This window comes from Lissotriton vulgaris, chromosome 4_1 (assembly GCF_964263255.1).
Source record: "Lissotriton vulgaris chromosome 4_1, aLisVul1.2, whole genome shotgun sequence".
NCBI lineage: Eukaryota > Metazoa > Chordata > Amphibia > Caudata > Salamandridae > Lissotriton > Lissotriton vulgaris.
The window spans coordinates 699,712,224-699,736,854 of NC_141691.1; the positions used below are offsets into that span (position 1 = coordinate 699,712,224).

At 44.2% G+C, this 24,631-nt stretch overlaps 1 protein-coding gene across 1 annotated transcript in view; it reads left to right on the forward strand.

Annotated features, from left to right (window-relative positions):
• Positions 1 to 24,631, forward strand: part of LOC147722464 (uncharacterized) — a 240,545-nt gene that overhangs the window by 79,795 nt on the left and 136,119 nt on the right. The window contains exons 5-9 of the mRNA XM_086966847.1: positions 127 to 520; positions 4,833 to 4,910; positions 5,020 to 5,031; positions 5,140 to 5,226; positions 9,116 to 9,169. Coding sequence (XP_086822973.1) covers positions 127 to 520; positions 4,833 to 4,910; positions 5,020 to 5,031; positions 5,140 to 5,226; positions 9,116 to 9,169 — 625 coding nt within the window. The remainder of the gene's footprint in view (positions 1 to 126; positions 521 to 4,832; positions 4,911 to 5,019; positions 5,032 to 5,139; positions 5,227 to 9,115; positions 9,170 to 24,631) is intronic.

Sequence of the window (24,631 nt, forward strand, 5' to 3'; positions counted from 1 at the left end):
ACTCTATCATATTGTGCCAACTTCAAGGACTCCAATTAAATGTGGAGAGTACATTGGTGTAGAAGATTGTTTGCTTCTCTAAACAAAGCTCTATTTTTAATTATATTCTGTTTTATTTATTTTAAGGTTTATCAGCCCCTATGGGCTCCCTCCAGAATTCTCCTTAGTCTCCACTTTCAGGATGAGGGAAGGGACACCAGATGTAGTATGGAATCTGTGGGAGTTAAAGGACAAGAACAATGTGGAGCAGTTCAGGCTGCGTCTCTACGGGGAGAGCAACGCCGTGGACGTGTACAATGCTGCTGCGTCTGGGTCGGAGAAAACCACTACTTTTGAGAATGTGGAGAAGCTGTTTGATGGCGCTTGGCACAAGCTCTCCCTCAGCGCCAGGCGGAACAAGCTCACTCTGTACGTGGATTGCCAGCAAGTGGGCGTTGCCCCCGTACGCCAGTATGGACTCATCAAAACAGATGGTGTCAGCACTTTAGCAAGGAGGATAAAGGATAACGCCACTCCTGCTGTGAGTAAACATTCTGTTCCATTTGAGGGATTTCATACACAAATAAGTTGGAGAGGAAACGTCATCTAGCGTACAGTTACTCTAACCATTTCTTTGCCCAGAAAATTTTAATTTTGCACCTGATCAATGTCACTAGTGCCATTCCATCAGAGGCCTGTTGATGACTTTTTACACATCTCTTTACCTGTTATTGCTTGTGTAGAAATCTGTTTTGTACTATTTGTGACATTACTTGCTTTGTTTTTATTGATTTAATTAGATAGAGTTTTTATAGAGTGCCTCATGTCTCCTGCCAGTTACCTCATGAAGGGGGTATATTTAGAGTCAGTGTTGTGGACTGCGAGACATCATCAACACATCCTTCGACACCGCCACCTTCCCCGAGAGCTGGAAGCACGCCGAACTCAGCGCTCTTCTCAAAAAACCCACAGCGGACCCCACCGAACTCAAGAATTACCGCCCCATCTCGCTCCTCCCGTTCCCAGCCAAAGTCATCGAGAAGACCGTCAACAAGCAGATGGCCGCCTTCCTCGAGACGAACGGATCCCTCGACCCCTCACAGTCCGGCTTCCGAGCCAACCACAGCACCGAGACCGCCCTCATCGCCGCCACCGATGACATCCGAGCCCTGATGGACAATGGAGAAACAGCGGCCCTCATCCTCCTAGACCTCTCCGCGGCATTCGACACGGTCTGCCACCGCACCCTAGTACGGCGCCTCAGCAACATCGGCATCCAGGACAAGGCGCTGGAATGGATCGTCTCCTTCCTCGACGGAAGAACACAGAGAGTCCGCCTACCACCGTACAAGTCAGAGGCCTCCGAAGTCATCTGCGGCGTCCCCCAAGGATCATCTCTGAGCCCCACCCTCTTCAACGTCTACATGAGCCCCCTCGCGGCCATCGTACGCAAACACAACCTCAGCATAATCTCCTACGCCGACGACACCCAGCTGATCCTCTCCCTGACCAACGACCCCGCCGCCGCCAGAGCCAACCTGCACGAAGGGATGAAAGAGGTAGCCGAGTGGATGACGACCAGCCGCCTGAAACTGAACTCGGACAAGACGGAGGTCCTCATCCTGGGCTCCTCACCCTCCGCCTGGGACGACTCCTGGTGGCCTCCCGCCCTGGGCACCGCACCCAAACCGACAGACCATGCACGAAACCTGGGCGTCATCCTGGACTCCTCCCTCTCCATGACCAGGCAGGTCAACAACGTCTCCTCGGCGTGCTTCAACATCCTACGCATGCTAAGGAAGATCTTCTGGTGGATCCCCACCGAGACCAGAAAGACCGTCACCCAGGCCCTCGTCACCAGCCGACTGGACTACGGCAACGCCCTCTACGCCGGTACCACCGCCAAGCTCCAGAAGAGACTCCAGCGGATCCAGAACGCCTCAGCCAGACTCATCCTCGACATCCCACGAACCAGTCACATCTCCGAACATCTGAGAGACCTTCACTGGCTCCCCGTCAACAAAAGAATCACCTTCCGCCTCCTCACCCACGCACACAAAGCCCTACACGACCAAGGCCCGAGCTACCTCAACAGCCGAGTCAACTTCTACGCTCCCAAACGCCACCTCCGATCAGCCAACCTCGCCCTCGCCGCCGTCCCCCGCATCCGAAGAGCGACTACAGGAGGAAGGTCCTTCTCCTACCTGGCCGCCAAGACCTGGAACTCCCTCCCGACCGACCTGCGCCTAACCCAAGACCACCTCTCCTTCAGGAAGAAGCTGAAGACCTGGCTGTTCGAGCAGTAGCGGCACCCCCCCCCCCAGCGCCTTGAGACCCTACGGGTATGTAGCGCGCTTTATAAGTGTCAATGATTGATTGATTGATTGATTGGACTGCCCCGCTTTCTGCTCAAGGCCTGGCCCCTAAGAACATTGGGGCATATTACCAACGTTCAGCGATATTTACCGCTAACGATGCTTAGCAACACATTTTTTAACGCTAAGCATCGCCGGAAATTATCGCAGAGATAACTTGCTATTAGCAAGGTTTATCTCAGAAGTGATAAAAATCCTCGCGCTAACTGCCAATTGAGAGATTATTGCTGGAAAACCAACGATAATCTCTCGAAGTTTGGCGTTAGCTTGATGATAGGGGCTCACAAACTTACCCATGATATCCACCTTCCATAGGATATCATGGCTAAGTCAGGCAAATACCAGGTGTAAAAAAAGCAGTGCTAACCGCAGTTGGCGCTGCTTTTTTTTATCACTAACAGGGTTAGCGAAATCCTTGATAATAGGAGAAATGTTGCTTAACAACATTTCTCCTATTATTTTTCTCTGGAACGCCCCATTTGCATCTCATTAGAGATGCAAGGGGAAGCGTAGAGAAAAAGGGTGCTAACATGCGAATTTGCGTGTTAGCACCCTGTTGCTGATAGGGAGATAATTTTATCTCCGCTTTCTTGGCTTTTAAAGCCAAAAAAGCGGAGATAAATCCCTTGATAATATGCCCTATTGTTTCCACCCTCCAGCACTGACCTGCTGGCCCAAGAGTTTCTGGTATCTCCTTCAAGGCAACAATGAGAGGAGAAACACAGAATACACCAATTTCATATTGCCTACTTCGGGATAAAAGATCTGCCGCCACTAAGACTATCTCTCATCTTGCTGGATGTTAGGCCTGTATATTACACATAAGAAAATGTGCCCCTTACAAAAGTATTGGGTGACACACACATCTGCTGGTTTGTGGATATTATTGAGAAGGTTTACATTTTCATATGGTGCTCTTCCCATCATCGAGAAGTGAATGCTGGTTTAGCATGCAGGTCACATCAATTAGTAGCATCAGAAATTAACACTATTTGTGATATCTTCACTGCCAGCTTTAAGTGCCTGCTTTAGATAACAACAAATGTAAGTAGAAGTGAAAGCTGCCACACAGATTGTGTGGTAAATGCCATCTCAGAATTCGAATGTGTGTCTCAGTTGTATAGTCAAGCCTTGACAATGCATACTGTGTTTAGAAAAACATCAACATATCACAAAAGGCTTTGAAGACTGGTTTCTAATTTAAATTTCTATTAATTGTTCGACATAACAAATATCTCAACTGCACTCACTTTAAAATACTTTTATAACTCAATAATACGTTATAATGTACAATTAGTCTATTGCACGCATATGCTAAAACACTTTCCCAAATTTTTATCTAAGACGTTAAACAAATAGTACCAAAAACAGTTGTATCTTTTAAGTTATTATCACCAAATATTAAAGCCATCAAAGAAGGGGACGTTCCGCATACTATACAACCTTGGCATTTGCTCAAATAAATGTATTCTATCAAAAACATATGTTGAGAATTTCACTAAACAACCACCCATCAACTCTATGTTCTATGTAGCGTATTATGTATCAACTAGACACGCGACCATCCGCAACAACTTACATGTTCAATGTTATATGTGCGCAAGACTGTGGGGCAGACAAGCGAGAACTGTAAGACCAATCAGCCAAACACAATTGAACACAGCCACCACCGCAAGCCGCATTGCCTTATGTGTATGCCCGAGAAACATGTTATGTGTTATATGTCACATTGTATTCTGTAATATGTAAATACCAATAAAAATATAATGATAAAAAACGAGCATTCCTCAACTAGGAATGAAGGCTTGGAAACTGTTGGAGCTGATGGAGAATGACCATTTGCCCTTCATCTCTACCCTACAAATTCATAAACTAATAGTACATTATACAAATATCTAAAGCAGTACTTACAACCAGAAGAGTAAAAATAAATGGATTGCCAGTCTCATAGAAATGGGTAAAACAGTTCATGTGTAGGTGTAAATTTAAGGGAAAAAACAAAGGTGATAGGTGGAATGCTTACAAAAGTCATTACCAGCTGCTCGGCCTGCATTCCAATCCATAGTATTTTGCTCACTAGGCGACCTCAAAAAGGGGTCAACTCCATGCAAACCAGACTTAGCCCTGCTTGAACAGGAATGGTTCATTTAGAAATGACAGACCGCTTCTCCAGAGTAGAATTTTCTCACAGATAAGGAATGCAAGAAAATCCCTATTTGATGAGATTTTCTGTACCAGAGTTGGGTGATGTTGGAAAACTCCTCAAACTTGCACAGTGCACGGTGAGCAAAGTGTGCCATCTTCACCCAACTTTGTGGCCATGCTTTAATATTTACCCCTCCCTGATCACCAACTAGATATCTTATTTTTTCATTTGTCCGATAGGCACAAATCGCCCACGTAGGGATCCCGGGGGGATGGGAGCGGGTGGGCACTACAATCCTCCTCACCACGTTTGTCTCTCTGATTGTTCTACAGGTTGATGTGCAGCGGCTTGAGCTATCCACAGACCCCGAAAGAGCTGCAGAGGAAGCCTGCTGTGACCTGCCTGGAGTGGTGAGTGCCCAACTGCTCATTTAAAGACACCATTGCAATTCACAACTATTTGACCTGCTAAACATTGACTTCTGTCTCCATTTTGTTGTCTTTCTTTCAACCTTCTCAGCAAGATGAACGGGTGAGTTGGAATAAATGTACTTCGACTTCCTAAAAATGTAGTTTGAATTGTTTTGTGGGAACATGAAGCCTGTTAATTACTAATGCACAACTGTGTGTTTTCTTCAAGTGTGCCGATTTAGGGGATATTGCTACGCCTACTGACTGCAACTGCAATCCCGGAGATCCAGGATTCGAAGGCTTTGCTGGTGCCAAGGTAGGAGAGACATTTGCTGACATAATATCAACCTTATTTGGTTCCCAATGTGCAATTGTTCATATTTAAAGGCTCACATAGGAAGGAGGTGAGCAGCAGATTGCAGCTTCTAGCTCACTGAGCATGACTTGATGCAGAACAGCGCAAACTCGCAGGTCTGGAGCAAGTCTTAGGTGGCATGTGAGTGCCATCTCCTCCATCTAATCCCAAATTATTTACCATTATAATTCAGATCTTGGTTGAACCATCAACATCACTTCATGTGGTTTCTCAAACCTTATTCATGGAGTATTATCACTGCTTTACAATAGATAGCGTCATTCCATTTCGGAGTCTCTTGCAGGATTCATTCTTGGTTTAGCATGGATGGATACTTGGAGGTGGATGAGTTCACATCAAACGATGCTCACGGGCTATGGTGCCAAGTGCCAGCCTTAGTAACCACCATTCTACCTCCCCCCCCCCCCCCCCCCCCCCCCGAGGCCAGAAACCCCCCTCGAACTACAACATGAGTAAGAAATCAGTCTTTCCAGCGGGTGTCCCAGAGGCCAGGATTCATACTAGGTTTTCAGGAAAGTCATGTAAAATTAAGTTACACCGACTGAATCTAAGGGAACCTATTTACATTGGCAATGGTTATCTTCAGTCTCTGATAAGGATCCAGAGAGTGAGCAAAAGAAGGGGGTTCCCCAATGGGTTTTTTAAGGATGTAGGCAGGCCATAGGGGGGAGAAAACTACAAATAGAACAAAAGAAAGCACCCTGCCTAGGGATATAATGGCCCTAGCTAGAGGATCCAAACAATATATAAGGGGTGATTCGCCTAGGAGCTGACACTGCACATTGACCTTGTTTTTGTCATGTGCAGTGTCAGCTCCTAGGCGAATCACCCCTTATATATTGTTTGGATCCTCTAGCTAGGGCCATTATATCCCTAGGCAGAGTGCTTTCTTTTGTTCTATTTGTAGTTCTGATAAGGATCCAGCCTTCCTGGACCTACATTGGACTCCTCACACGTCATTGTTAGTATTACCCACGCTTATTTATAGTCTGGTTTTCAGCAAAGTAGGCACACAGCTTATTTGTGTTTTTCTTGGTGCCCTTGAACCAGGTGTTTCTATTGTAATGTTTCCAGTATTTACTCTTCTTTGTGGCGCTACTAGGTGTCTCACATATTGTGTAGTATAAAAATTTACTAAACATCTTATTTAAGTCCTTTCCCAGGACCAATACCCCATAACAATTTTCCATTCTGCAAATTGGTCCAGGATTTCCACATTCTGTATGTTTTCGAGAATTATTAAAAAATGACAGCTTTTCAAATAGCTAATTAAATTATTTAATTTGGTCTACTCTGCTCAATAGTCATGGAGATGCAAGATTATGCTGCACACCCATGGAAGGTGCACGCTTTGCCCTCAATTGCTGAATTTCTAAAGATAGTCAACGCGAAGGTTTTTAGTCACTTTAGAAACATTGGGACAGAAGTCGCCAAATATTCAGTATGTATTTTTCCAACTACAATTTCACTAGATTCGTACTTTTTGTGCCACTCTATGCGTCATAGCTTCTTTGTGTACCCTTGCTGCCTAAACTTACTCCTGTACATTGCCCGAATGAGTAAATACACTGTATATCAAATATACTTTTTTGTCTCCACGGTGAAAACTAACGTTTTTCTTCGTTTTTTGGGCATTTATCACAACCTATTGGTAAATTTACACCAGGGTTTTTTGGCAGTAACAACATGTTTCTCAGAAAGCTGGTAAAGCGGTGACATCATTTTATCCATAACTGAAATTTCCACCAGAAAGCTTTCTGCTGGAGGAATTACTATTGCTAATCTGCATTGCACGTTTGTAAAATTGGGTCCCATTGGGAAGGGTTGTGAGTGTCCACAAACGAACGATTTAGTGGTTGTTGACAGCCATTACTAAAGCCAAACGTCATGTCCCTCCGACGGGAAACCCACATTCCCACGACTGCCACTTAAATGTGGTATTGCTTAAAATCTGCTGTAAATGTAAATATTCCATGTTCACAGATTATCATTGTGTACATAAAATCCTGGGATCTACAATTGAAGGTGTAGGGGCATATTACCAAGGGCATTATCGCCGCATTAGCGGGACTTTTTCCCGCTAATGCGGCGATAATTTTATCGCCCTATTACCAAGCTGTCGCTAACACCAGTTAGCGACATGTTGTTGGCTATAGCGGGCATTTAGGGGCCCACTTTGCATGTCAGCGATAATTATCGCTAATGACATGCAAAGTGGGCGTGCCAAGATGTTAGCGACTGAAAACAGTCGCTAACATCTCTAACTCCTATTAACAACTTTTGGAAATATTCGCGCTAAGCGCGAATATCTCTAAGCGCGAATATCTCCAAAATCTAACGCCTGCTGAAAGCAGTTCTTAGCCATGTTATCCAATGGAAGGTGGATAACATGGCCAAGAGCATTGTCACGATAATGCATGAATATCGCTGATTTTTCAGCGATATTCATGCATTTTGCAGGATTTTTACCGCTTTGAGATAAACCTTGATAATAACAAGGCATCTCAGCGGTAAAAATCCTCGGTGCTCGGCGATATTTTTTTCCCGCATGCCTACTAGTTTTTTATTCACCTTATATATACTATGGTGCCTAAGCATGTGAATAGTGCCCAGTTGGCCTATTCTACATGTTTTATCGATTTTTAGAGTAACAAAATCCTCATGTGCGTTAACATTACTGTTTCAAAAGCTGGAATCCATGAAATGGGAACCAGTAATAACTGTGACTCAATCGTAATCCTCTGTGGGAGTCTCCAACACATTCTTCAAAAGCAGGGACATATGGCATTAGTTTAATAACCAAAGTTAGGTGGACGTGACTTCACATGCCCTGTCGCTTCCTGATGACATCACAGGAAGCTGCAATCACAATGCCCTTACCCTAACAAAGGGCCACAGGGTATTTTAAAGAATTTAATTGGGATTTTAAGGCTGCAACAATAGTGAAACATAACAACCAACTAGCTACTAAAATTAGCAATTGTAAGATCACATGGGTTGCAAATGATCCCACGCTGATTGCAAACAGCACCACATTTTAACAATGATTACCAAAAGCTGGGGCATATTACCAAGCTACAGCGATAATTATCGCTAAGCTTGGTTAGCGGGCAAAATAATATCGCCGAGCTTCGCCTATTTTTATCGCTTAGGAGCCTTGATATTATCAAGGTTTATCTCTTAAGCGATAAAAATCGGCCGAAATGCAGGAATATCGCTGTAAAGTCAGCGATATTCATGCATTACCGAGCAAATGCTCTTAGCCATGTTATCCACCTACCATTGGATAACATGGCTAAGAACAGCTCAGGCCAGGCGTTAGTTTATGGAGATAATCGCGCTTAGCGTGATTATTTCCAAAAGTTGGTAATAGGAGATAAAGATGTTAGCCACTGTTTCCAGTCGCTAACATCTTGGCACGCCCACTTTGCATGTCATTAGCGATAATTATCGCTGACATGCAAAGTGGGCACCTAAATGCCCGCTATCTCCTACTAGCTGTCGCTAACTGGTGTTAGCGACAGCTAGGTAATAGGGCGATACAATTATCGCCACTTTAGCGGGAAAAATTCCAGCTAAAGCGGCGATAATGCCCTTGGTAATATGCCCCGCTATCTTTAAATGGCTACCGTAGTATTCGATAACATTGAGAGAGATCATTTATAATGCGGTTTTTTCGTATTACTTACTTAAACTGAGGGTTACAGTCAGACGCCGCTTTTAATCACCATTAAAAAAATAGGGGTGCCGGCAGCAGGTGGCAGGCTCCATAAGTTCTGAGCTGCTTCCTTCAGTCACATACTTGAGTAACAGATGTTTTCTTTTCCAGGGCGAAAAGGGCAGCCAGGGCGCTGATGGACACACAGGGGCCCAAGGAAGGCATGTGAGTGAAGCACACACGCTCTGATTTCTTTGCTCCTTGATTTATGAAAATGACATGTGAAAGAGTCCATGGTTACCAGGGTGTCCTTTCCACTGCTTGCTCTTTCCAGTAGGAACTATTTTTAAAGAGCTTAACAATTTTCTAGTATCGAATTGGACATTGTAAACATTAGTTGCTAGTAAAGCTGCTTTAAAGGATGTTTAATACTAGTTAACCAAGGCATTTTAATCAAATTCTCAATGTGTGTAAAATTGATTGTCTACCAGTGCACCTTTCCATTCGTGTTATATTTGTCCTTTTTTTCCTAAAGGGGGGCGATATTGGCAATATTTTCTTTTGTGAGACTATGCAAAATTCTGTAAGCATGAAATGCATGCTTACATTCATATCAGACAGTTTGCCCTAAAAAATATATAGTACAAAAAATACAAGTGCGGTAGTCATTTGTATTGTTTCTGTGCTCCTGCGCTGGATGGCATCATTTTGGGCATTTTGTTCAACAAGAGTAACACCAAATTCGTGAAATAACGCAAAATTACGCCAGCATAATGGAAATTTAATCTGGGCCAACGTTTTAAATCGCAGCCTACCATAGCTGGGTGGTATGTGAAAGACATCGAGTTTTAGAAAGTTGACATGGGAATACATTCTGCACGTCGCTTGTCATTGGTGTTATATTGTTATCTTTGTTATATTATAGTTATAGAATTAATATGTATAGCTTTAAGGCTCGTGTCTGTGCGAGTGTTGGAATGGTATTATGTTATGAGATTCCAGTGAGGCTAGTCAGTTGTAAGCCAAACTGGGATCTGAGTAGTTGTGTTACCTGGCACTTACCTGTTTCTTCATTTACCATTAATATTGGAAATAAAGGATATTCAAGGATTCTGCTTGTCTACTTACTTATCAAGTGGCGACGAGGATTGGTTGAAAATGTTGTGAGAGGTTGTCAGGTTTGTTGTTCGGCTGATAAGTCTTTAAAGACTTTAAGACCTACAATGGGTGAAGGATTAATTCCAAGTTTTCCTTGGGATACTATAGCGATTGACATTTTTGGACCAGTTGGAGAATTAAAGGAATACGGATTGGTGGCTAATGACCTCTTTACTAAGTGGCCTATTTCCAAATTTGTGGGAAAAACGGACACGCAAACTGTTCTTAAGTTTTTAGACAAAATCTTTGTGATGGAAGGTTTGCCTAATAATGTTTTGACGGACAATGGAGTACCGTTTTTATCTAAAACGGCTAAGGATTATTTTGAACTGTGTGGGAATAAACACAAAACCACAGCATTATATTATCCCAGCGGAAATGGCACTGTGGAACGTTTCAATAGAGTGATTAAAGGTATTTTACAAGCAGCCATAGGTAAGAATTTGGATTGGAAAGTACAAATACAGAAGGCAGTTTGGTCCTATAGAATCACTTCTCATGGTAGTACGGGGTTATCTCCATTTTTGATGATGAGGGGTAGGACACCTAGATGTAAGTTTAACCCTGGGTGGTTTTTCAAGGGCAGTGTACAACAATGGTCTCCTATGGAGGTTAAAAAGAATTTGGAGTCAGTTCACTTAAAGAGTAAAGTATACTATGATAAACACCATGGCGCTAAAGACACTCCTGTTGTAATTGGTGACTGGATTTGCATCAAAAAGCCTTTTAGAGTTCAAAAAGGTGAAAGTAAATTTGATTCGCCTAAGCAGGTTGTTGAAGTTTTTCGCTATTCGGTTAGGTTGGATGATGGAAACGTTTGGAATCTCAAGGATGCTGCTTTTGATGTGAATCAAAATCATGTTAAAGAGAATTTGGAAACAAGAGGTATTAGGAACTTTGAATGGGTTGAGGATTCTTTTGATAAAAGTGATATACAGTCTCAATTAGCTTCCTGGGAATTTTAATTCACATGCTCTGGATGTTTTTAGGAAAGAAAGGATTGATGGTTCTGAGTCAGCCACTAACAAAAACCTTTCAGATATGTCTCTTTCTTCTTTAAGAAGAGAGGAAGGGCTTGTTGATGGTTTCATTTATGATAGTTCTTTGGATGTTGGGATGTCTATGTCTAACAAAAATACAGACCCAAATAAAAATACAGACACAAACTTAAATGTTAGGGATATTGATTGCATCAAGAGAAAAGGGGTTTTGCCTGCTTGGCTTAAAGAATATGTAATGAAGTTTTGTTGTTTATTTTCTTTTATTTCTTTTAACTTTTTTCCTTTCTCTCTCTTCACCTACTTTGTTTAATTTCATTTATAAGAGGGGGATGTGTTATATTGTTATCTTTGTTATATTATAGTTATACAATTAATATGTATAGCTTTAAGGCTTGTATCTGTGCAAGTGTTGGAATGGTATTATGTCATGGGATTCCAGTGAGGCTAGCCAGTTGTAAGCCGAACTGGGATCTGAGTAGTTGTGTTACCTGGCACTTACCTGTTTCTTTATTTACCATTAATATTGGAAATAAAGGATATTCAAGGATTACGATTGTCTACTTACTTAACAATTGCCTTTGTGGTTTGTAACTCACGCTTTCTTGCTTCCCATTTGCCGGATTTATTTGCTTTAGGCTGTCCAGGTTCAGCCCGTCCGACGCGATGAGAAAGTAGTGTTTACTGTAAGCTTCCACAAACTTGTTTTCTCTCAACAGGCCTTTAAATCTTGCTCTTATCTCATCACGTTTGCTGGGCGTTCAAAGACCGAGGCCAAATGTCAAGTTGTGTTTTCACGGGAGCCTGGTTATTTTGCTTTTTTTTCTGACTTCACAGTGAGCGCGTTTATAGGAAAGAGAAATGTAGGGTACTTTCTCCATAATCCTGCTTGTGCCCTTTTAAATTTTTTATTTTAGACATGGCCATTTAAAAAAGTATCTTGTTCTTCATCTGCACAAAACGTTTGCACGTTTTTAGCAAAATTCCTCTTCTTTGGTGAGTCCATTTACTTTGCAAAATTTCCTTTTTTTGAACAAAGTACAAAACTGCATTTCAGTCTCAGCGTCAACCTAAAATATGGTTATCTTGGGCAACTTACACTGTTTATGGTCCATTCACTGTCAAGCACAGGATAAGATCTTTTCACAGGAAAAAGGCAGCCACATTGAAACACAATTTAACAGTGCTTGGTTTTAACTTTGATGTGTAAAGCATATGCTTTATTAACGACATCTGTAGCAACTTGTTTGGGAGAGATGGATAAGTTTAAAGGCACTTTGCATGATAGCTTTTGTGTTTGTTTACCTACACAATAATGATGTATTCCGTCTGCAACTGTGCCTTCTTCAGAATGGATACATTACTGGATATAAATGATTTCCTCATTGGTCTTGCAGGCACTAGGTTCATGATTTCAATAGTGCAGCAGGTGCAGTAGCATAGGGACCAAAAGTTCTAGGAAACCCACTGAACACTGAATATTGCTATATGTTACTAAGTAAGCCGTCACAAGTGCAGTTACCTTGCAGGCACTAGGTTCATGGTTTGAATAGTGCAGCATGTGCAGTGACACAGGGGCCAAAAGGGCTAGGAAACCTCACTGAACACTGTTTATTGTTAAATGTTACTACTAAGCAAACAGTTACAAGTGCAGTTTCCTTGCAGACACTAGAGCCATGATATAAATGGTGCAGCAGGTGCAGTGGCACAGGGGCCAAAAGGTCTAGGAAACCCATAGAATACTATCTGTTACGACTAAATAAACAGAAGTGCTTTTTTTGTTCTTTTCTAACCATTGCACCCAAAGTAGCACATAGCCTAAAGCCTCACTGTAGTAAACGCTGTAACCTATTGGACTTTTCTGACTATCCACAACTTACGTTACATTCAGTGCTTTTCTATGGCACATTTTCACAGTTTTGGTATGGTCTTTAAATGCTTCTGAATCTTGACACACTAACACCTTGGCAAGGGCATTCTCCATTCTATAACAGTAGCATTTCAACTGTTGTAAACACTACTTAAAAATGTATAACTTACCATATGGCATTCCATACAAAGCATTGGCAAATCCAATAGGTTTTGCCTATGCGAGATTTATTGGCTTTGCCAATATTTTTTAAGCCATATATTACAGCAGCGCTAGCTTCAGTGCAGGATGACTGAAAATAAAAAGTACTGTACCGTGGATAGGCTTTCCTGTTTTCAGTTTCTATTGTTGGAAAATTCTAGTGGGGGTTTTTCAGTGTTTTTAAGTAATCCCAGGTGTTGGCAATTCACCTACTATCAATACTGACTCACTAGAAACTGGGGGCTGGTGTATTAAGGGTTTTCACCCATTTTCTGTGGGTAAATGTGATAGTACATATTGGTAAAGATTCTTATGAAACCAGCCATTTTATCCATCAATGAAAGACTCAAACGCAGCCAAATATCAAATGATTTTGATATTTTCTGATTCTCTACAGTTTATAATTAATTAAACAAGACATAAAACATGCTTCTTAACCCTGCAACTTTAGACCAAAGACCACAAAACTGAAAAAATCAAAAGGAAGAAGAAACAATATTTTAGTGACATCCCCAAACAACAAAATTCAAGCAGAATAATGTTAGCACAGTCTTTCTTGCTGCTAGCTGGTATTACAAAGTTATATTGTATTGGCTATTAGTTTGTGGTAGTGCAGGTTTTTTTCAGTGTTTACATATTTACACTGGTGAGGGCTATTTCCCTTTCAGTGGGGTTTTATCAGTTATTATAGGTTTAAACCTAAAACAGGATAACCCAAGCATGGTCAATGCTGGCTGTGTCATACAGCTTTTTTACATTCAGCCATTTGCAATATAGCTAAAAACATTAACAAAGCCAATAAATCTCACAATGGCAAGAACTATTGGCTTTGCCAATGCTTGTTTTGAACATTGTGACTTTTTTAGACCCCTCCTACATGCACTTAAATGTACGACAGTGTTCCCTGGCTACCCACCTAATGTTGTATGATTTGTGGTGCCACCATTTGTTAATCAAAAACAAGCAGTGGTAAATGCCATTAAGCTTGATAAATTAATATTACATAATAAAAGGCTGTTACAAACTAGTGAATTGTGTCAATTCGCAAGCCCCAATACCTATGAGAAATAATTTTGTTAATAATAATTTGTTATGAAGTATTGATGTGTAACTAATAAGGGTGGTAAAATCAGAGATGGTGCGTGTGCCATAGAGTCCTAACGACAGTGAGCAAATCTTAAAGAACTTTTTACATTACACTGAATATTTTGGAAGAAAAGAGGCAAGCAAATGTAGCACTCTTAGGGCCAGATGTACGACCATGACAATTTGCGACTCGCAAATTGCGCTCGATTGCGACTTTTGGAAATTATCAATCAACAGGGAAATAAAAGGTCTTTGGCAGAGCCCTAGGGAAAACGTCCCTCTTGTTTCTTTGAAAACATGGCGTCAATGAATTGCCTACTGCTACCCTTTTAACATTTAATTCAGGAACTATTGTTGGTTGCTATTGTTGTTACCATGACATAGTAACCTCGGTGAAGGGGTTCGTGGTGGAAATAATTTGTTAATGAATGTTGCAAAACAGTATACATGCCTATTTTAGAACTGGTGAAGTTACTTATGCATTCTGCTCACACTTCAGAGCAGAAGTATTACAGGTGTGTTCACTCTTTTTGGGTTTATGCGAAATTAATTGTTTGCATGTGTTAAAGATGGCAATTCGGGTTGGCTAGGGATGGCTAGGGTGTGTTCCTAAGGCAGGCAGAACCTACTGCTTTAGTCGGGGAAGTGAGTTTCACACCTATGATAACCCCAGCTCACCCCATTGGTAGCATGGCACAGTGCAGTCAGGCTTATCCCTGAGGCAATCTATAAAAACAATAAAAAAAAAAAATATATATATATATATTTATTCAAAAAGCATTTTTTTCTTTTGCCAATATCTTTGGCGCAGTTTGATGAATCTTCAAAACTTTTCCAAACTAATGGCCCGCTCAGGTCAGCTCCTGTTTTGAAAGTTCCGGGGCGATTTGTCAAGCGGGGGCTGAGAAAAACAGGGGGTCACAAAACATGTTTTCTCCATGTTAATTTCCAAAGGAAACTTTAGACATGGCTGCAGCCCGAATTCCTGAACGGAATTACAACAAATTTAGCATAAAGGTAGCTTTTGGTCCAGAAAGCACTCTTTTCTTTAAATGTTGAAAATCCATTTAGTAGTTTTTGAGAAATTTTAACATTTGCAGATATCGATATTTGAGAATTGGGAGGACTGATTGGCTGAACCCTCCCGATCTCGTGCTTGTTTCAGAACCAGGAAGCATTGGCAGCCATCTTGTGACTCGGTTGAACCGAGTCACAAGCAAAAGGTAAGAAAACGATAAAAAACAAGAAAAGGCAGCAAAGTAAAAACACCCTGACCCCCTGGGCCTGCTCAGGGAGTACCACAGGGACCCCCAGGACCCAAAAAAGGATTTTTAACAATATTTTCAGTGGGAATCGCATAGGGTGCACGAATCCCGCTGAAAAAAATCGAAGCATGATCTCCAGAGCTTTGTTTCTTTTAAGCCCCTGGGTGGGCCAGGTCCCTGGTGCAATCTATAATTATGTTGCAGGGCCCATGGGGGCCTCTGAAGCCCCGGGGACCACCACCTCACTTTTATAAATATGTGTGGGGGTTTCTGCTCCCCCCATGCTGCCCCAGGGACCATCACCTCCCCTGGGCATTCAATTATTATGAGTTTGCGGGCCTCGCAGGCCCCCCACGCCCCGGCGAATGGAACCTCCCGGGGGCATCAATTATTGAATGAAATTGTAGGGGGGCTCCTGCCCCCACACTCTGCCCCGGTGACCACTACCTTCCCAGGGCACTAATTATTCTAATATGGGGTCCTTTGCGGCCCCCTGGCCCCGAGACCTCCACCTCCCCGGGGCAGCACACAGATGGGAGGGGGCCAGGCTGGCCTCCTCCTGGTGCCCTAGATGGCCCCCAGGGCCATCTCCAGCAATGTCCCGGGGTACCCATCCCCGGGACATTATAGTTTGCTATGGCAGGGTGGGAGCACGGCTCCCGCACTGTCATAGCAAACACTGCTTTGCTTCATAGAAGTGGGACCAGGAAACCTGCTCTGGCTTCCATGAAGCAAAGCAGAATTGCTTTTCGGTAAAGGGAGCTGCATGTCAGCTGCTCCCCTTGCCTAAAAGCAATGCCGGCTCCCGCAGGAGGCGGGAAGCCACAGGGACTGCGGGAGTATGAGGGCTCCCCTCACATTCCCCAACGTGAGGCCAGGCCCTGGGAGACGGGGTCCCCTGTGCCAGAAGTGTCCCAGGGAAGGGGGGCCAACCAGCCCCTCTCCTGTAAAAAAAAATAATAATCTAAAGAAGTGGCCATGCCCCGGGGAGGGGGCCCCCAGGGCCACAAGGCTCCCTTTCTGTTTGTTTTTATGGCTAAAGCCCTGGGATCCCCAGGGCCCAATAAATACTAAGAGAAGGGGGACTACATAGCCCCGCTTCTAAAAAGAAAGAATAAAAAGAAAAGCTGGCATCTTGCTGGAGGCTCCGCCCCTTCCCTGCACCACTCTGCAAACCACCTCTTGGTGCGTTCTAGGTTGGGCAATTAAGTCCCCTTGAATCCTCAGGGTCCTTAGTGACCAACTAGCCGACCAGGTACCTCCAGCAAACACCACACAGTAGAATTGCTGAGAGGTGGTCCGAGACCATGCCCCTTTTTATATCACTATGCAAACGCACCTCTTGGCGCACTGCTGGTGGAGCGATGAGGTCCCCTTGTGTCCTGAGGACTTCATAACTAAAGTGGACTTCATCCCCCAAGCAGCAGTGCCCCAGGAGGTGCTTTTGCAGAGTGGTGTAAAAGGGGGTGTGGCCTCTGAACACTCTCTGCAATCCATATGTGTGGGGCTTACTGGAAATAACAGAAGGGCTAGTTGGCCCCCAGGGGCCCTCAGGAGGCAAATGGACTTAATACCACAACCAAGAGCGCACCAGGAGGTATGTCTACTGAGTGGTGGAAACATGGGGGCAACTGCCCCCCCTGTTACCTCAGTAAGTCCCATACAGTCTGATTGATAAGAAGTCTTTGGAGGCCAGCCTCCTTCCTCCAACATTCTGCAAACGTGACCCCTGGCACACTACTGGTTTGGGAATGAAGTCCACTTTACTCCAAGGGACTTTGGGGGCCAAGTAGCCCTCCTGGTACCTCCTGTAAGTCCTATGCTGTGCAATTCCTGAGTGATGGTTGGAGGCCCAGGCCCCTTTTTGCACCACTCTGCAAACGCGAATACTACGTTATAGTTAGAAATTTGCATTTACAAAAACCTTGGGTATTCACTGAAAAAACCATAGGCTTCAGGGACATTATAGTCAGAAATTAGCATTTAAAAAACCTTAGAAATTCACTGAAAAAAACATAGGTTTCAGAGACGTTATAGTTAGAAATTAGCATTGAAAAACACATAGAAATTCACTGAAAAAACCATAGGTTTCATGGACGTTATAGATAGAAATTTGCATTTAAAAAACCTTGGAAATTCACTGAAAAAACACAGGTTTCAGGGACGTTATAGTTAGTTGGACATTTCACTCGTACAAAACCAGAGAAATTCAGCCGTTATAGTTAGTTGGGCTAACTATAACTCCCGCCCCGCAATGCACTGCTGATGACATCACATATTACATCACTCTTGACATGGTCAGTGACATCACTCATGACAGGATGTATGTTGTTACTACGCATGCTTTTACAACGCATGCCTTTACCATGCAGGTTTTACAATGCAAGTCGTTACAACGACTTACGTTGGGGGGCGCTGGATAGTGAATAGTTTAATTTACTATTCCAACTCCAGTCCCCGTGGATAGTAGGGAAGGTTTTGGATAGTAAATTAAACTATTCCCTATCCTACAGCGCCCCCCAGCGCAAGTCGTTGTAACGACTTGCGTTGTAAAAGTTGCGTGGTAAAGGTACTGCGTGCTAAAAGTTGCGTTGTAAACGCTGTTCCCCCTCATGACATCACTGATGACATCATCCTTTTAATATCTGATGCACCTCCTCACACACTAATATAACCTATCATATACCTACTCAAAAGTACAGACTAACATTCTCGAAACCAGAGACACACCAATCCCAGTTAGTACATACCCACTTACTGATTCATAGGTCTATACACACATCCACTCACCCATACAGTCACTCATTCACACAGTCACTGATCAATACAGCCACAAATATATATATAAATGCACTCATACACCTATACAGATACTCACACACCACGACTCACCCATAGACTCACATAGCTAGTCAGTCACCCAAAGAATCAACCACACTGCCATTTATTCATTATACAGTTATACACACACATCTCACTTATTTATACAGACACTAACACATACTTACTCTCTTATACAATCACTGACACAAGCACACACTCATCCATACAGCCACTCCCACAATCACTCACTCTCACATTTAGTCACGTATATACTCCAACACTCACATATACTGCCTTTCATATACGTAGTTACTCTTACATGTACCATTGAGACATTCATTCACTCACCAAGACAGCCATACACACACTCCTCCACCCATACAGCCCCCCACTGATGCACTCATGAACCAATATATCACCCACTCACACATCCATGCAGGGAGTCATATACCCCCCACCCACCCACACAAACACTCGGGCACTCATACAGGTACTCAGACAACCAATCATTAACCCATATAGACACTCATTTAGCTACTTGCCAACCTATGCAGCCACTTACACACCAACTGACAGACAGATGCAGACAGTCACACAGATCAGTCACTCACCCATGCATTCACTAAGACGTGTTTAATCACTTACTTATAGTCAGCCGCGCACCCACAAAATCATCCATACAGACACTCATACACCCACTTATTCTTCAATACACCTTGGCGTATATATAGATAACGTTCTTAAACTTTTCAGAAACACTCAGTCACTGGATGATGTCATCAGTGATGTCATCAGTATTTCATTTGAGATGTCAAAGTGATGTTGCTGACCATGTCATGCGTGATGTAATATGTGACTTCATCAGCAGTTCATTGCGGGGGCGCGAGTTATAGTTAGCCCAACTAACGATAACGGACTAATTTCACTGGATTGGTACGAGTGCTATGTCCAACTAACTATAATGTCCCTGAAACCTGTGTTTTTTTCATGAATTTCTAAGTTTTTTAAAAAAAATGCTAATTTCTACTATAACGTCGCTGAAACCTATGGTTTTTTCAGTGAAAATATATATATATCTTATACCAGTTTAGAAAAATAGCCATTTTTTTTATCTGACTACAATAAGACCAAAACAACAGAAATTCATTATATACAAATCAAGATATGACTCTTACAAGATTAAATCAAGTATAGCTTCTAGAAATCAAAAATAACTCCAACCGGGCCGATTTGGTCACAGTCGACGTCGATGACTTCACGAAGACAGTCTGATGTCTATGGAGCAAGGGCCAGTTATGGAGTCGGGCAGAGCCCAGTACAGTACCTTGGAGGTGTTGTAAAAATTAAAGATGATGCAAAATACAGCGGAAGTAAGGCGTTGTGGAGGCCAGTGCTGCATTGGTTCCTTACTGTTGCAGGGGAGGTGAGGCATCAGTTCCTTACTAAAGGGCAGGGGAAGTGATGCGTTGGTTGGTTACTGTTGCAGGAGAGGTGAGGCTGCACTGGCAAAAAAAATGAAAAAAATGAAAAAATAAACAAACTCTGTATCTCCTTCCCTAAAGGGCTAGTCTCCCTGCCTCCCTCCACAAGTCCCCCAGCTTCTCCGTCCTTCCTCTCCTTCAATAAACTCACCCGGGACGATGCTATTAGGTTACTCACCCATTGCAAATCTGGCGCTCCCTCTGACCCTGTCCCTGCTAAACTCATGGGAGAGCTGGCTCCCTCGTTAGCCTGCTCCTTCCTCTCCATCTGGAACGCCTCCCTTCGCCATGGCTTTTTCCCTACCACTTGGAAGGAGGCCTTGGTGATTCCCATCCTAAAAAAGGCTGATGCTGATCCCACTGTTTTCGCCAACTACTGCCCCATTTCCCTTCTCCCCAAACCCGCAAAGGTCCTGGAAAAAGCTGTGCAGTTGCAACTCACGGAGTATTTGGAAAGCAACTCTCTACTACACGACTCACAATCCGGATTTCGGGCGGGATTCAGCACAGAGACGGCATTGCTGGAAGTCTCGGAAACAATTCGGGAATGCGTGGACAGGGGCGAGGAGGCCATGCTGGTCCTCCTCGACCTGTCCGCTGCATTTGATACGGTCCCCCACCTCATCCTCCTTGACCGACTCAAACAGATAGGCATTGGCGGCACTGCCTTTAGCTGGATCGAGTCCTTCCTTTCAGGAAGAAGTCAGAGGGTATTGCTGCGGCCTTTTAAATCGGAGGAAAAACCCTTGTCATGCGGTGTGCCACAGGGCTCTGCCCTCAGCCCTCTGTTTTTTAACATCTATCTTGCCCCACTGGCCGACGTTGTGGAGTCCTACGGAGTCAGGGTGGTCTCCTATGCTGACGATACTCAGCTGGTGTTCTCCTTCAGAGACCACTCGGACTCCGCGTTCACCAACTTCCGCCAGTGTCTCAACAACATCAGTATCTGGATGACTGATAACCACCTTAGACTCAATGCAGACAAGACAGAGGTGCTGTTTTTTAACCAGAAAAATCCCATCCCTTCCTCTTGGTGGTGGCCCACGGCACTTGATCCCGCTCCCTCTCCCGTTCACTCTGCTCGTAACCTGGGATTTCAGTTTGACGACTCCCTCTCATGCAAAACTCAGGTCAATAAAGTGACCTCTGCCTGCTTCCTGAAGTTGCGCATGATCAAAAAGATACTCCCCTATCTCCCTCTGGATTCCCGCCGTACAGTTACCCATGCCCTCATCACGTCTCACCTGGACTATGCTAACAGCCTTTATGCTGGTGCCCCCCAATATCTGATAGACCGGCTTCAGATTGTCCAGAATGCGGCGGCCAGATTGATTGGTAATATTCCCTACCATCAATCAGTCTCCGCTTATCGTAAGGAACTTCACTGGCTACCAGTGGCCAGCCGTATCCAGTTCAAGATCCTTACCCTTGCCTACCGAGCCATCAACGACCTCGGACCCAACTACCTGAAAAAACGTGTCTCAATATCCCGTTCCATCAGATCCTTGAGATCCAATAACCTCCGCCTTCTGATCTCTCCCCGTTTCAGACTCTCTAGAATGGGTGGCAGAGGGTTCAGTGTTATCGCGGCAAAATTGTGGAACGCTCTGCCAATCGATCTTAGATTCTGTCCCTCTGAATCCATCTTCCGGGCCAGACTCAAAACTTGGCTCTTTTCTGGACTCTGATTTTTATTCTGCTGTTTTCCCTCCATGCCCCTCTCTTCTCCCCTGGAGGTTCAGGTTCTAGCGCCGGGACACCCCCTCGGGGGTAGCTGTGCGCTCTACAAACTACATAAATAAATAAATAAATACCTCACCCACTTCCTTACCGTGGAGCAGCTTTGATTCAGTGTTTAAGATCAGGCCGTGAGTCAAAGCTTCGGCTCTTCGGTGTCTGTTAGGAATAGGGGGTCTCTATTTGGAAGGGTAGGTACCTTTGTCCAAATAGGAACCCTTGCTTCTAGTCAAGGTATGGGGGATACACTTCTACAATAACCCCTGCTCACCCCCTTGGTAGCATGGCACGAGCAGACAGGCTTATCTCAGAGGCAGTGTGTAAAACATTTGTGAACACATACAGTAATACAGTAAAACTATACGAATTGACACCACACCAGTTCAGAAAAATAAGTAATCTTTATCTACACAAAACAAGACCAAAACGACGCAAATCCACAATACAGTAATAAAAACATGACTTTCAAATGGTAGAAATTGTTCAGTTCAAAGCAAATTGCAGATGCAACGCTTTTCACACAAAGTTCCTTGAATGCGTTGCGCGTACAAATAAAAAGGGTCGCAGGGAAGGTGATGCGTCGGTTCCTTACACTGAGGGATGGTGATACTTTGGTTCCTTGCTCCGGTGCAGGTGATGCGTTGGTTCATTACTGCTGCGTAGGGGAGGTGATGTGTCGGTTATTTACCAAAGAGGAGGTGATGCGTCGGTTTCTTACTGCTTTGGGAGGTGTTGCGTCGGTTTCTTACCGCATCCCCCACCTATGCGACAGACCTGGCGTCTCGATGCGATGCGACAATCGGGGTCTATGCGTGGGCTCTTTCAGCCGCACAGCAGGGCTGGCGTCGGAATCGGTGCAGTGATCTCACACTGGTGCACTCGATGGAGCTTGCAGCATTTTCTAAAGCCCGCCAGTTTCTTTAGAGATGCATCGGAAACAGGTTGCATCGTGCTTCTGGTCGTTGCATTGCTTTTCCAGCTCCCAACAGCCGGAACAACCTCCAGAGGCTCAGAACTCCCAACAAGGAAGTTCAGGGGTGCTGGGGGTGAAGGCTTTGTGTCCCTGAGACATCAGAACAGGAGGTAAGTTCAATTTCAAGCCCCTGGAGATCTTCCTCAAGCAGGGGACACAGCAAACAACAAAGTCCTTCTCCCTTCCTTGCCAGAAATTAGCCACTGTAGGCCCACCCCAGAAAGCAAAACGTAACAGGGGAAGTATTCCTCCTCAGTTTCTCCAGCTCATCTCCTTGGCAAAAGTTCCTGTTGATTTCCAGAAGTGAACTAAAAATCTGGGGCCTGGGTCCCTCTTTTTATACAGTAAATATCTCTGTTCCCTGTGGCAGAGAAGCACTTTGCCCAGCCAAAACCAGTTCTGTCCTCTCTGGTGCAGCTTCCTGGCAGTAGGTGGAGACAGTATTGTCCCAGGCAGACTAGGCCCATTCAGGTGTGAAAGAAATCTCCTCCCTCTACTCTGAATGCAGCCCAGGTCTATTCAGCCCAGCCCTGACTCTCCCTGGAAAGGCAGTACCCACCTAACCCCCCATGTGGCTGTCTGAACAGAATGCGCATCCCCAGGACATGTCACTCCAAAGCCATACAGTCAATACACAACCTAGCAGAGGCTCACTGGATGACTAGGCAAGAAAATACCTACTTTCTAAAAGTGGTATGTTCAAACACACAATTGAACAATTAAACTAAAAAAAGATGCATTTTTATATTCTGAGTTCAGGCATACTAAACTCCATCTTTCAATCTTGTTCCAATGGGACGTTATATTTGTAAGATGTTATAAATAAACTCGCCAATCGATCTTATGGGATAGATAGGCTTTCAATAGTACAAAACAAAATTGGCAGTATTTCACTATCAGAACATGCCACATTCATCAGGGCATGTCCTACCTTTCACAAACACTGCACCCTGCCCACAGGGGTACCTAGGGTCTACCTTAGAGGTGACTCACCTGTTAAAAAAGGGAAGGTTAGGGCCTAGCAAGTGGTTGCACTTGCCAGGTCGGCATGGCAGTACCAAACTGCTCACAGACACTGCGGTAGCAGGTCTGAGTTACATTTACAGGCTGCTCATGTGGGTGGCACAATCGGTGCTGCAGGCCCACTACCAGCATTTGATTTACAGGCCCTGTGTACACACAGTGCACTGTACAAGGGACTTACCAGTAAATCAAATAGGCCAATCATGGAATCACCAATCCATCATAACCATTTACTGGGAGAGCATATGCACTTTAGCACTGATCGGCAGTGGTAAAGTGCCCAGAGTCATAAAACCAACAAGACTAGGTCAGAAACAGAAGGCCAAACAGCAAAAAGTCTGGGGATAAACCTGCTGGACAAGCCAGGTCTAACAGTGTTGATGCAAAAGTGCTGGTGTCAGCTGACCGGAGCTGCAGTATAAATCTGGCAGTGCGTCGTGCTTTTCATGAGGGTGCCCTTGGCTCTGGTGCAGGCAGTGGTGTGGCGTCAATTCTGGAGCGCTGTTGTCAGTGAAGTTGGGGCTGGCGTGTGAGCAGGGGTGGTGCTTATGCTCTTCATGAGTGGTGCCCGCTACTTCAGAGCGGGCAGCAGTCTCGATGATCATGGTGCAGTCAATAGGTTGCTGTCGTCGGCAACCGGGGTTGCGATGTAAGTCGGAGTGGTGCATCTGTGGCAGACCCCAGTGTCTATGAAGTCATTGGGGTTTCTTTTCTTGGGTTGCAGCACAGTCCGCTTGACTCCAAGGGCCCAGGAACTAGATTTGGCACCTCTTGGTAAGACAAGACCCTCAGCAGAAGATTCCAAGTGCTGTTAGCAAGAACATGTAAAGTATTTAATGTCCCTGAGGCATCTTAAAAGAAGGCAAGCTCAACTCAAGTCCTTGGGGAACCTTGGAAGCAGGATGTAGAAAGCAAGGTTCACTCATTTAACTCCCAGGACAGAAGCAGCAAAGCAGCAGGCCAACACAGCAAACCCGACAGCAAAGTGGCAGTCCCTTCTAACAGTTATCCAGCTCTTCTTCCTGGCAGAATGCCCTCAACCCAAAAGTGTTCTGAGTATATGAGGTCACAG